General features: G+C 30.8%; 1 protein-coding gene across 4 annotated transcripts in view; it reads right to left on the bottom strand.

Annotated features, from left to right (window-relative positions):
* The window catches only part of LOC118184626 (uncharacterized), a 142,716-nt gene that overhangs the window by 98,333 nt on the left and 28,868 nt on the right, over positions 1-15,515 (bottom strand). For all 4 annotated transcript variants that reach the window (XM_085806892.1, XM_085806895.1, XM_085806893.1 and 1 more), the window contains exons 3-5: positions 14,291-14,415; positions 10,480-10,677; positions 4,693-4,854 (exon numbers count right to left, since the gene is read on the bottom strand). In XM_085806892.1, coding sequence (XP_085663018.1) covers positions 4,693-4,854; positions 10,480-10,677; positions 14,291-14,415 — 485 coding nt within the window. The remainder of the gene's footprint in view (positions 1-4,692; positions 4,855-10,479; positions 10,678-14,290; positions 14,416-15,515) is intronic.

Below are 15,515 nucleotides of genomic sequence, written 5' to 3'. Positions count from 1 at the left end.
GGCTCGCGAGCCTGATACGGGTCTCGCAGGCAATTTGTGCGGCTCATGCATATAAAATATATGTATGAAATATGCTAAACTAAAACTATTCAGTGTCCAAAAGGAAGTAATTAGTTTAGACTCCTATTGCAAAGTTATCAGGGATTTCTTTCTATTTAAAACCTCCTCCATTATTTCTATAATGATGTAAATATGAACTTGTGGCTTTTAGAAAATCTAGATGCAGCTCTCGAACATTCCTGAATTCAAACGTGCGGCTCTTACTGACATGAAGTTTGACCAACCCTGCTATATATAAATCTAATACATACCCAAGTTATGCTTTTGAAAGATGAAAAACATAAGTTGAATTTTGTCAATTGGCCCAATATAACGGGAGATATAGAACTGTCTCTCCCCTTCTTTTTTTTTTTTCTTTTTTTTCTTTTTCTTTTTTTTTTTTTTTTTTTTGCACAGTGTACATTCTTGTACATTACTTTATCTCATACCAAACATCGAGTGGGGTTTTAATCTCTCTCGTTTAATATTGAACACTACGTATTAGCTAAAATCAGAAACGCCGAGGACAGCATATATAAATAACCACATAATGTTTAACTGCAGACAATTTGAATAAGTATTTTAATAAGTGACACGGCTATAAACGACGGATCCTGTTTGTATGAAAATAATTCAGATGAAATGCATTTGCTCATTGAACGTGATTATGCAGTAAAATTATTAACAAAGATACAAAACACCATGCAGGAGGTTTAGTTGCTGTTTAGACACTATTGGGTTTGACAGTAATAGTAAATTTGAGACAATGGGAGTAATGGGTAAATTTGAGGCACATAAATATTACAAAAATATTGGATCTATGTAATTTAGATACATTAGAAATCAAAGACATAAGTAACAAAAGCACTAAATTAGAAACTGAACTAGCAATAAAACATATCCTGAAGATATAGTTACAAGGTTTCAGGAATGGAAAAGTAAGTTACATGAATTAAAAGCAGTGAAAATTTCTTGTAGATTATCAAAATTAGAACTGAATGACTTGAATTTAACTCTGCATGTCTTCTTCAACGCATAAAAGAAGTCATATGCAACATGTCCCTGGAGACCCAAACCCTGCAGATCTACCATCGAGAGGGTGTGAACTGCAGTTCTCTTTTCAAATCGCAGTGGTGGTTGGGCCCCTTATTGAAACCAGAAAAATGGCCTATAAGTAATATCTTAATATGGATATTGTGAAGTCTGAAAAAAGATAATAGCCTTGAATACGAAAGATAATGAAAAAAATTTTCTACCACCATCATTCAGGTCATGGAAAACTTCTACATATCACTGTTTGGATTTACAGATTTTTCAGCAATTCTATAAAGTTTAGAGGAAATAGAATACAGTCAAAAGTCTTTAATCCGGACTCGTCGGGACTTCGGTGATTCCGGAATATCGATTTTTCCGGATTATAGATCATCAGTTTAAATCTGGTAAGATGGCATGCAGAAATTATAAAATTAAAAATATGAAATCGTAATTTATAAAATAGTGAGCAATTATGATCTAAAGGGTATCAAAATTTACAAAAAAAAAAAGCTTAATATTTATTTGTTTACTTTATTAAACATTTCTTTCAACGCGCGCATTCGTAAAGCATACATTTCGCATAGCCGAAATTAGAAAATTGCCACCAGAAAACTATTTGATTTGTATTCGTGATATTTATAATGACGAGGAATTTGATTTAAATCATATCAAAGACGGAGTACATCGAGATAAAATACTACATTTAGTAAGGAATTATAAGCCGAATAAAATAAAAACATCTGCCCTGTAGATAACGATAGTGCTGACAGATCAACTTCCAGTTCATTGCGCGCCGCGACGTTCCCCCTCCCCCCTTCCCGCGCAGAGCAGCGTGAAATTGATAAACAGATTTCGGAACGGTTAGATAAACAAAGGATATGCCTAATTATCTATTTTTTGCAGCAATTCCACTTTTTGTTTGATCGACATCGAAACATACTTTCGTTTTGTAGATCCTTTGCGAGCTCCAGCATCGGAAATTCTATTTGACATAATCGAAAGTTCAAGCTTACTTTTATAAAATTGCTCTTACAGTCTGCAAAAAATAATAAGCCGGATCCAATTCGAAGATTAAAGAACAACACAATCATTAACATTAACTGAAATAGATAATTAGATAATTTTAGCTTATACCGTCCGTTGTACATTAAATGCGCATGCAAAAACGTATTCTGCGCTTGCGCACACCCATATGTGCAGTCGTAAAGGTCTTACGCGCTCGCGTAAACGCCTATGCGCAAGCGTCAATGCGGCGCATGCGCAGAAAGTTTTTAGTTTTGAGGTCCGGATTATAGATCTTTCCGGATTATGGGTGTCCGAATTAACGACTTTTGACTGTATTCGGTCAATTAAACTATGGTTAACTACACCGAGCAGAACATGCTATACTTAAACAAGTTCAGCATAAAGGTTTTACAAATCAATCAGATAAAAGACTGAAAGCACTCCAAATTTTCTTAAATTCTAGTGGAATTTTAAATCAAACTTTAAAAAAAAAAAAAAAAAATCAACCCCCCTTCCTCCCCCCAAAAAAAAGTAATCACATTTTTTATGCCTGGAGATGACGTTAATTTTAGACTTCAAACTGTTTTATCTTCTAATAAACCCAGAATTTCTGGATTTTGAAGAAAGGCAACTAATACTACTATCAGGTCATGCACTACTTTTATAACAATTCACATCTTTCAGCAATCAAAAGTCCTAGAAGCAATATTACCTAAAGACAGAATGACAAATGCATCTGTTTTCGAAACTGTTGGGGTTAGATCTTGCTGATCCTCTGATACTGAAAAATGGAAACAAAGCTTGGCTATTAATACTGACATGTACCGTGTTTAGAGCAGTGCATCTTGAGCTTTTGACATCTATATACCCCCCCCCCAAAAAAAAAAAAAAAAAAAAAAAAAAAAAAAAAAATCTTTTATTTGGTCTGAGACAATTAATATGTGGAAGAGGTTGCCCATCAATCATTTACTCAGATCATAGATCTTATTTCGTTGGAGCAAAAAATTGATTAAGTATTGATTTTGAGAAATTAAGAGCTGAGAGTTATTTATATTGACTGAAAATTTATTCCTCCATCTGTGCCATGATTTGGCCACGTTTGAGGAAGATTGATTGGAATCTTGAGAAGAATTCTAAAAAACGTTTTGGGAAGAACTTTACTCAATTATGAGAAATGTCGATAGTATTCTTCGAGTGTGAGCGTATTATAAATTCGCATCCTTCAATTTACGTTACAGATGATATTTAAGATCTCGATCCTATTACTCCTGACATGTTTTTGAAGAAAATTAGGGAAATAGGAGTACCCAATTTAGATAGTATAGACCACTTTAAACTAAACAAACAACATGTCTATATTCAGAAAATTCATCAAGACCTATGAACACGATTATGCAGAATATCTAGGTCAACTGAGACCATCAACTTTACACAAAACAAAAAAAAAAAAAAAAAAAAAGAAACATTTGCAAATTGTAGATGCTATCCATGTGTAGACAGAAAAAACACTAAGCAAAACAACTGGACTCTTGGAAGAGTTCTAGAAGTTTATCCTGGCAAAGATGGAGTCGTGAATAACAAAAATAAAAACCAAGTCTGGTGCTTTAATCTAATTTGTAAAAAAAAAACTTTGTCCAATTGAACTAACAGATTCTCATTTGGATGCAGCGAATGTTGAGAAGACTAAGAGTGTAACGGTATGAAAACTTCACATAGAGGATTATTCACATGTGAACCTAGCAGTATCCACACTGAAAATGATATTCAGTTCTGGTAGCTACCCAAACTCAAGATGGGAAGTGTCAAGAATCTCAGTAAGTTTCGTGAACTTTAAAACCACCACACTTTATCTCAACCCAGCTGGGGAAAAATTTCAAGTTTGGCCACATTTTCCAGAACACAAGGGGAGGTGAAGGACGCTCTTATCAGAAGCAGCATATAATAAATATGTAATCTACGTAAATACTAATTTTGAAACCTGTTATTAATGTCACGTTTAATATATATTTAGTGTTCACCAAGTTGTGGCCTTTTCATTTCGTTGATTATTTATTGGAACATATAAGGCTCAACAGTTACCCTGGGTAGAAGAGGTAGGTCCAATTTGTGATAATAACAAAGCTCTACTGAAGAAAATAAAAATTAATTTTTTAACAACCATTATTTTTATCCAACGAAATTTTTGGCAACAAACTACACTAGAAAAATACGAGAGAGTAGGGGAATATTAAAAAAATGCATTCTTATCACATCTTGTTGCATGCATTTATATTGTATTAGTTAATGAAAGCAGCATCGACTCCGATCAATTTTTATATTTTGGAAGCAAGAAAAATTCTACAAAATTAAATTTATAGCATAGTAATGCAAAGTCAATCAATACACTTTTTTCCTTCTTAAATTCATAAACATGGTGGAACCAACAAATCTAACAGCTTTATTACTTGAGAGAGGGGAGTAACAGTATTATTTTTTTTTAAATTAGACAAATTGATTATACATACCCATCTCATTCTTTACTTATTAAATGCACTTAGCACAGCTAATAACTTTAAATCTTAATTAAACACATTAACAAATGCAAGTCGCAGAATTTTTCAAATTATAACTTACAGTAAGAATGCAATCTGGTTTCTGCAAAACATCAATACTGCGGGTAACTTGTGAATGTTTTGCATTATTTCCTGGACTATCATGAAGCATTCGGGGTATTTTTCTTTGTACACCAATATTCTGATTACTTCTTTGTACTATTGACACAAGAAATTGTATAACCTGAAAACAAGAAGTTTTATTAGTACATGCAGCGACAACTAAATATAATGACGATGCTTTTAAAAAGATACTTAATTCTTAGATCAAAAAATTTTTAAATATTTAGCGCTTAAATTAAAATTAAATTTATTATTTAAAATTTTTATACTCTTAAAACTACTTTTACTAAAACATACAACAGGAATTTTTTTTTTAAAATTCAGATAAGAATCTAAACCTAAGGTTCTCGTTTTCATTAAAAAAGTATAAAAGACATGATAGGTTTATATCATTATTTGCATGTGAAAATCATGGTTACAACATTCATTTTCTCTTGTCAAGCAAATAATTTAAGACAAATGTGATGAAATCGATAATCTTACATTTTTTTGAAAGCACCCTACATTTTCAGGTAATGATCTAAAAATTTAAATCATTATCACTAGATTAAATCAAACCAACTTATACAATTATGCTAAAGGTCTTAGTAGGGATACATGCTTTTAGGAAAACAAATTTATTATGTACTTAATTTGTTAAAACTTAAAATTTCAGACTCAATACTGATAATCTTAAAATAGCACTAATTATTTTGCATGATTATTTTAAAACAGTTTTGAAGTTCTTTAGTCCAACTTATCCAGTTCTGGTACTATCAGGATTCGTAGCCACATTTTAGTTAAAAAAAATAAGCACCTATAAGCACTTTTCAAGCACATTTTAAGGAAAAAATAAGCACCTATCGAATTACATTATACACAACTGCGTAACTATAAAAGAAAAATTAGACTTGTAATTTAAAATATGAGCAATGCAATATTTATTAAGAGAATGAGCATTACCTCAAACATGGAAAACAATTAACTTTTTTTTTTAAATTTTAAATGACAGTTCAATTTACAGAATTAGTTTACAATGAGAGGGGGAAAAACTATGCAGTACTAAACTATGTTACAAGATTTAATGATGCAATTTCAGTTCAAAATATAGAAAATAAATAATAAACCATATTAATTGTATTCATTTCGCATCTAATAATAAATACAATTTATTTTTCCACTCATAATTATATTTAAATAATTTAACTTAAATCAAAATTCTGAACATTTTCTAAATTTTCATTGCATAACAGATTTCCCTTAACATATATTCCAAGCAAAGTAATTTAAGTAAAAAAGAGGCACATTTCTGAAATCAGAAGACGGGAAATTGCTTCATGCAGTCATCCTTTAACAGTAAAAGCTTAACTAACCCACATACTTGGAAATTGCCGAATATTCCGGATAGTAACTGGAAAAATCGTTCTTTAGATTTCTTGGCTAAATAAATGATTTTGACATTTCGATATGTGCATCATATAAAAAGAGACCAATGGAACTGAGAAATATTCTGCTTAGAAAGCACAGTAAAACTGTTTTAAGTGTTCATAAACAAATCTCAGTCTGAACATCAAAATTAATTTTGTCTCCAAAATACCGCAAACGTTATTGCAAAACACGTGCGGCATAATTCTTCCACATGTGATATTATGCAATCGGAATCAACAGCTGCCGGTATTCGGAGAATAAAGAACTAAATAAAGGTAAAGAAAGAGACGTACTAATCTGGGGTGTTTCCAATTCTAATTTTCAACAGAATGCGTTAAATTTCCGGAATAGAAACAATCTTCGCTTGGGCTGGGTAGACAGCAAAAACTTTTAGTCCTATTCAATCCAGATTGGACAGTGACAAAAAAAAAAAAAAAAAAAAAAAAAAAAAAAAAAAAAAAACCACTGCTTCAATATTAGAGATTTTGCAGAGAAAGAGGAGAACCTCCCAACCTCTGTACTGTATAATGTATTGGAAAAAAAAATTATTTTGACTATTCGATTACTTCCTTTTATTTAAGCCATTCCGAATATTATTCCTTAGAAAGCTAATCTGTGTAAAAACACGCCCATTTTTGGAAGTTTATCTATACTTCAGCAGTTACTGCAACTATATTATTATAAATATTCATGCATATGCTCATAATATAAGCATAACGATCATAATAAACACAAATATGAACTGACCACTCGGAACGAGAATGCAAATTATTAAAACCTTAATAGAAATTCAAACGTGTGTAGTATTTAGGTGGGAGGAAAAGAATACCGAATGTACCGGAATTTTCTACCGTTTTCGCAATTCTTTGACCAATAGAATGACGTGCACCTGTCTGTACTCTTGCATGCACCATAGGTTATGTTAATGCAGAGAAAGGGGGGAAAAGCAATTTCCGGGAGTATGATTCACCATCCGACGTTGCATATAAGGAAGAAAAGTTGTTTATTTAGTTTTGGCTTTGGTACGGGGAAAGAATGCACGTTCATTAAAAAAAGGATTAAAAATACGCACTAAAAGCAAAAAATAAGCACTAAAAACAAAAAAATAAGGGCTTTAAAAAAAGTAAGCACCTATAAGGGCCTTTATACTTTATTTTCAAATATAATGACTTATAAGCACTTGTAAGGACCGCTACGAACCCTGACTATGTACGAATGCAAAGCTGTAATTTATTTGAAAGGAGGTAATGGCCCAAGAACAGCACACAAAGCACTGCTTGAAACATGATACGTCTAACTTTTAGATGCAGTTAAGTGAGTGACGCTCATCATTAAGGTCAGCTAGAAATATACTTAACACTAAAATAATTTTTAAAAAAAAGTTTAATCTCCCCCCTCCCCCCCAAAATAAAACAGGAAGAAAAATTCAAAGCATTTTTAATGAACATTTTCAATTAATGGGAGTTAATTTAAAACATATCGTTAAGAAAACCAGACAGTATCTAATCTTATTACATTACACATAAAATATTATTATATTTATATATAAAATTAATACATGACTGAGGAACTTGCAGGATATAATAGACTTAAACCTAGCAAAACATATTTCTCATTCAATTATACACAATTTAAAAAAAATACTTAAAAGCTTGAAAATATCAATTGTTAAAAACTGACATCACTTATCTTCTTTCACATAAATATGTTTACTTATTCATCTAACTTGAGGAAAAAATAATATATTTGATCACATATATAACAGAAAAAAAGTAACTAAAGGATATATAGCTTCTTAAATATTTCAAAATAGCACGTAATTACCCAAACACATTAATTATTTTGCAAAGATAATAAATAAATTCTATGATTAATATCTCCAAGCTTTCAAGATAAAATTAAGATTTAATGAAGTATTTTGATTACTATTAAAACATCAAAGCTATAAACTTTAAGTCTGACTTTCTTATATCTTTTCTTTTATAATAAGCCCCTGGAAAAAAGAATAAATATATTTTACAGTAAAAATTACTAAAAAAAAACTAGCATTATCCCCTAATACCACTCAGATTTTGGAATTCATTTCCAATTTCAAGAAATGCAGTCGAATGGAATCCAATCCTAAACCTTTCATGGACTTTTTCAGCTTATCTGAAATAATATACAAGCAACAAATACATTTATTAAAACAAATTCTTATATTTTGGGACTAAACAGAATGAAAAAGAAATATAACATATCTACCAGACAGCTGAGTTGTTTTGTTATTTTTATGAAATCTTAAAAGTTTGGAGTATTTTTGTTAAAATAGATTTATATATTATTAATTATCTTATGTAAATCTACAAAACATTTTACAACAAAAGCTGAAAGAAATTTAAATGACTATTAAGGAAAAAGGATATTTATTTATACAAATCTTCTCCTTTATTATTAAATATATAAACTACAAAAAGAGTTTTTCTTTAATTCTCTCTAAATTTTAATTTTCCTTAATATTTAAAATTTACATATATGTAATTTAGCTTTTTAAGCTTTGTCAAATTAATGGCATAATTAGAATTGAAAAAGCTTAAAAGGGAATTTCTTTCCAATGACAATTTAGCAAGTCTGACTGTATGAATACAAAGGAATTAAAATGCTATAAAGCTTTAATAATCAGCACGAAGCACTCAGTTTAACTTTTTAAATTAAAATGCTATAAAGCTTTAATAATCTGAATTAGCCTTGATGCACAAAGCACTTAACTTGTTAAATCAGAATACTTATACGGAAGAAAATGCTAAGATATATAAAAATTTGATAAAAAGCAAACTAATGTAGAAGTTCAAATTATATCAACTTAATTTTCAATGTTCACCTTTCAGACAACAGTGAAGAGATTTATAAATGATTTCTAAAAGTCCCATTAGGATTTATTAATCACTGATAAATTCTACTAGGATTTACAATTAATTTATAATCATTGATAACAAATTATAAATCACCTTTTTTCCATTATTATTCATTAATTTTCCTCAGTACAAAAAAGCACTGCTACACAAAGCACAAATTTTGCATGATTATACTGAAAGAGGCTACCTTTAAATCGGACAATATATTCAATATTATTGTCACCACCGTTAACAAAAACTGGTATTATGTGGTCACAATTAATAAATCATACTGCTTCCAGGCTTTTAGCAGTTTTTCACAAAAACATGATAATCAACAGACACTCAACAGCATAATACTAACTGTAGAATTGTGCCAAATATTTGTGTAACACTATCATTTATGCTGCCTACTTAATAAGTATTAGCTTTATTCATGATAATCTTTGACAAGATTCTAGTGCAAACAACACATATTCAAAATGTACAAAAATGGTAACATCTACAGAAACAATGATTGATGATTCTACTTCCACTATGGCAGCTGACTGTTTTAACTCAGTCACAAATCAAAAGCAAACCTCCAGAGAAATGCTTTTGATTTCAATGAAAAATATTTTGTGTAGTCTGTTTCTTGCTCATACATTTACAATTACACACCAAGAAAATAACAGAATGAATAAAACATGGAATTTGAGTGTAAAACTTGGCAGGTCTATTCATTCCCAGTCCTACAAAAACAGCAGTTACATAAGTGATAATGAATATAGAAACTTGACATATTCACTGCCAATCATTCTCGAGCATACACTGTGAATTATTTTTAACGGCTAATCATTCTACAGCCCATGGTGAGGCATTTATTAAAACTTTGTTTTCAAGTTATTCAGCACCGAGTCTTAGATATGTGTAGTTATAAAGCAGTAAAGGCAGCAAATTTAGCTTTTTAAATTCCTTCCTTAACATGAAAGATGTAAATGCAATTAATCAGGGCATTCTTGTCCTAAACGAGCAAGGTGCGAGTACAAAAGACTTCGCAAAAATATTAAGAAAACAATTTATCCGATGGTATACAAGAAGAAAACAATGCAAAAATTTCAACAATATGAACCTGCTATGCTAGGAAATGTAATCTGGGAAAACAAATCAACATCTATGAAGTTTCTACCTTAAATTGTCATGGCTTCTGGCGAATTTTCGTATAACTGTCTTGGAAGTGAATATGTCAAACATCGTCGGCTGATGTGAAACCATCATCAGTTCATGGTAAGTAATATTAATATGTCCATTTTTAAGTTTTAGCGAGAAAATAAAAAGCTTTATGGAAAAACTACTTCAAATTCAAAAAATTAACTACATTATTTTATTTTCTCTTCAAAGAGAGAAAAGATAAAAATTACACATCACACCTTAAATTTATTTCTCAGAAATAATGAAAATAATGAAACAAGAATAAAGGTTATTACCTTCTGAATAACATGTTCTTGGGCTTTATGCTTTTGTCTCATACTTGTTAATTCTCGCCATAAAAGTTCATTTTCCTGTTTCATTTTGATAAGCATATTGTCCATATTTTCCTGCTTTTCTCTAATTGACGTCAAATCTGTTAAAATATCTTTTGTATTTGCTTTAACAATAGGCTCAGCTATTTTTGTATTTGGAATCTGCAAAAAAAAAAAAATAAATAAATAAATAAAATAAATAAGAACTAAAAAGAAGCAAATTTATGCAAATGATTTGGCTTATTTAGCTATGATAAAGCATGTTACAAATTCATACAGAAGTGATGATCCCAACATAATATTTAAAAGTTATAATATGTTAAATATGCTGGGTATAATTACAGTGTGACACTTTTCTACTCCTTAATATCAGTGATTACTGGTTATTTTATGCAAGCCAAAGTGTTCACAAGCTGTCACAGGTATAGTCCATCATATAATATATAAAGCAATATTATACTTTAAGAACTTCACTTCTCAAATAATTCAATTAATTGATTAAATTATGAAAAGCTTATAAAAGATTAAAGCTATGTGTTTTTTTGAGGAATTTTTTTTTCCCCTCTAAATTTTGAAGTATTAGACATTATGAAAATTTCAAAGATTACAATTATTTTAATATTTTGAAGTTTTTTTCTATTTAACTGACAAATTACAGACTGCTCACACTCTGCTATGTAGATTATCCTACTAGGGTATTCCTAAAACTGTCTACCACATCAAAATTGTGTATTCAAGAACAATGCTTCCAAAGTTCTTGATCCTCAAGATCAATGCAAATAGATTATTATTCACAATTCTTCAGTGAGAACACTCAAGTCAATCTAAAAAATATTACCACATGTCTCTATTGTTAACAATGAAGATTATTCCTAAGAGCATTTTATTTGGGATTAACTTGATGTCAAAACTTCTCTTGAGAATCTGGTATGCATGTCATTACTACACTTACCAAAATGTAATCTGAGATTCATACAGTCTCCTTCAACAGTAAACAAGTATAGTTCTATTTCAGCAACTCTACTAGCAGCAATGGTAGCTGGTGCTCTCACATCACACCATATAACCACCGCAGTCTTCATTCACAAGGACACAGATACTTGTTAACATTCACAAGCCCCTTCAACAACCTTACGAGGTCCATTTAAGGTGGATGAAAGAGGTGCCGAGTCTTTTAATAAAGAAATTTAAATTGCAACATTTATGTTTCATTTAATAGGTTAAAACCTACACGTCTACTACAAGAAATTTAGCACGTTAGACACTGCTCTCATATAAAAATAAACAAACAAACAAACAAAAAATCTATTCCCTAAACACTGGATGATGATTCATTCTGTATATCAAATATTACAGATGGCCACTGATGCTCTAGTAAAACTGCAAATAACTTCTCAAATCTTAACATTTCATTAATTCTTGTTGATTACTACTCTCCAACACTTTTCTTTGTCCAGAAAACAAGTAAGTTTTCTTAAAAAACTGTCTGTCTTATACAGTTATGAAAATATATAGGCTAACCAGAATGGCTAAAAACTTTCCAGCTGTCCTTTTACTTGGTTCTCACGTAATTTTCTCCCTACTAATGTTTCATGCAGCTCAGCCATTTACAAATTTAATAGATTTCATCTCTCAAATACAATGCAAAGTTTAGAATCACTGTCATTTTTCATATTACAATCAAAAGTCTTTAATCCGGACTTGTCGGGACTTCAGCGATTCCGGAATATCGGTTTTCCAGATTATAGATCATCAGTTTAAATCTGGTAAGATGGCATGCAGAAATTATAAAATTAAAAATATGAAACCGTAATTTATCAAATAAAGATCAATTATGATCTAAAGGGTATCAAAATTTACAAAAAAAAAAAAAAAAAAAAAGAAGCTTAATTTTTATTTGTTTATTTTATTAAACATTTCTTTCAACGAGCGCATGCGTAAAGCATACATTACGCATAGTCGAAATTAGAAAATTACAACCAGAAAACTATTTGATGTGTATTCATGATATTTATAATGACTAGGAATTTGACTTAAATCATATCAAAGATGGAGTACATCCAGATGAAATACTACATTTAGTAAGGAATTATAAGCCGAATAAAAAAACATCTGTCCTGAAGATAAGGATAGTGCTGACATATCAACTTCCAGTTTACTGAGCGCCACGATGTCCACCCCCCCCCCACAGAGCAGCATGAAATTGATAAACAGATTTCCAAATGGTTAGAGAAACAAAGGATGTGCCTTTATCCATTTTTTTTAAAGGAATTCCACTTTTTGTTTGATGGACATCGAAACATGCTTTCGCTTTGTAGATCCTTCGGCAGCTCCAGAATCGGAAATTCTTTTTGACATAATCGAAAGTTCAAGCTTAGTTTTATAAAATTGCTCTAACAGTCTGCAAAAAAATAATAAGCCGGATCTAATTAGAAGATTAAGGAACAACGCAATCTGCAACATTAACTGAAATTGATAATTAGATAATTTTAGCTTAGCTTATACCGTCCGTTATACATTCAACGCATTATGCGCATGAGTAAAGGTATTATGTGCATGCGTAAACAAACGCAATTGCATTTACGCATGCGCCGAAAGTTTGTAGCTTAATTAGATCCAGATTATAAGTTTGTAGCTTAATTAGGTCCAGATTATAGATCATTCCGGATTATGGACGTCCGGATTAAAGACTTTTCACTGTATTATGGTTTCCCGCTTTATGTGACATGAAACATGCAGAAATTAATTTTTCCAAGCCTCAGATTAGAGATTTCACAAGCATTTTAAAAAATGTCCCAAATTAAAATTAATACAGAATAGCTACCATCAAACGAAAATTTATGAATGATTCAATTTAGAAAATAATGCCAAAAATAAATTGGATACATTATTGCTAACTGCTGCTTCATTTCATGCATAAAAACAGAAGACTAGTTTTTATTCCATTCAAACAATTCTGATGAATATTACTCAGTTTTCTTCCTTTCCCACCCTTACTCATAAGTTAGCAAAATTTTTGCACTGTAAAGATTTTATAAAATAACAGCGCTGAAAATTTTGTACTACTGTCTATTCTTATCTATAAACAATGGCATCCATTTACTTTTACTTCTACTCAGCAAGGCTTGACATCATCACAGCTTGTAAAGCGGCAGACGACCGCTGGAAGTGCTGAGAATAAGACGTATTTCACGCGCTGAGGTGGATAGCTTCAAGATGGAATGGAAGCTGGCAGACAGACTGCAGATCCTCCAAGATGCTTACATTGAGTTAGCCATATGAGGGCAAGACATGCCCTATTTAGGACAAATAGTGTGTGGAGAAATATTAGTCACCGTTATGTTAATCGAATCCTGTAGAACTGTTTGGACTGAGTATAATTATTGTGAGATCATCTGCAATATTAACTTTTACTTATCTTTATTCATTTTATTTCATATTAGTAAAATAAAATAGTTATGTTTAAGTCGTGCTCTACTATGTTCTTATAAAAAGGCAATCTCACATATGTTAAAAAAAAATTTCTAATACACACACAAAGCTTCAATTAAAATAACTAACTAAACTAACACATGAAGTTGTCTGAAAAGTCATGATGCATTTTTTATAACAAATGGTGCTAGCTCACTTTTGGAAGTACAAGTTCATTTGCATCTATATAATTTGACAGCTAATAGTTCATTCTTAGTAAAAAAAAAAAATTGAGTGATTTGATTGCGGTTTTTAGATTTTACATAACATTAGTAACATAACTGAAAAGTCTTTCGACTCATACCTTTCTTTTAATGAGTTCAAGAAGATGTTCTTGATCTTTCATAAAGAATGAATGTTGGAATTCCATTTCATCATTTTCATTTCGTAGACCACTTTTTTCATAATTCATAACCTTCCTAAAACCATCTAGAAAAAATCATTTAAAAGATATAAAGCAAGCAGTTTTTTAAATAAATATTTAAATAAACAAAAAGAAAAAATGTTGGAACTCCTCAAACTTCTAGATTGTCTGGCATATCTGAAGGAAAAAAATTTAAAGATATCAGTTTCCATCCTTATACTTTCCTTATTTTGAGGTCCTTTATTTTGAGTGTTTACGTAAAGACTTAAAATTAAGCTTACTAGACAAAGCAAAAGAATGAATTCCAGTTAGAAGATTTCGTCTCCCCTCAATAACAAATACTGATGACATTCGGCTCACTGTCTCAAATACAGAGGCTGTTCACAAATTTTTAGAACAATTTTAGAGCCATTTAAACATTGTTTAAAATGTAAAGAGGTATTTTTTAAATGCTCATTCTGATAGCCTTTTTTTGTGGGGACTCTACATGTGCATCGTGCTATGCATGATAGAAGGGCTTTTCATAAAATTTCGAGGGATACTGATTTTCATCGTTTTATTCCATTTATAAGCTGTTTCCAGACATTTTTATTCCAAAACATCGATTTTTTAAAAATTCGTTATCAAAATTGTTTTAAAAATGTGTAAACACCCTCTGTACTGCCAAATTTAAACCTTCAGATATTAAGAGTTTATTGCAATAACAAGAATACTTCAAAATGCTCATTTACTAATTACACAGTTTTATATAAACTACAATTATTCATTCAAGAAATAAATGCATATGTGGTAACAGTTAACTGATGACAAATGTGCTACCAATAAAAAAAGATACAGACACTCTGAAGAAAAACTGAAATACCAAATGACACCTAAAGGCTATAATAAAGCCCTTAACCACTTGCGCTAAAAAGACGTGCCAAGCACGTCGAGATGCTTTTGTCTCAAACCGCGAACGACGTGAACACCACGTCGATAGGCATTTATCGCAAAAATGAAAATAACATGGAGTACAAGTCACCTAACAACGAGATTGTTTATTTCTTGAGTTACAGCTCTGGATTGCACTCGCAGACGCGGAGCGTCGTAAATAAGACACTTTACTACTTGTTATACTGTAGCGCACGGCACCGTAACCGTAAAGTTTAGTCGTAACACAAGTGGT

Source organism: Stegodyphus dumicola, chromosome 12 (genome assembly GCF_044657685.1).
Source record: "Stegodyphus dumicola isolate Sdum_Otavi_A_Nest chromosome 12, ASM4465768v1".
NCBI classification, from domain to species: domain Eukaryota; kingdom Metazoa; phylum Arthropoda; class Arachnida; order Araneae; family Eresidae; genus Stegodyphus; species Stegodyphus dumicola.
Note: the sequence above shows the minus strand (reverse complement) of the source record. Positions and strands in the feature narration are given on the sequence as shown.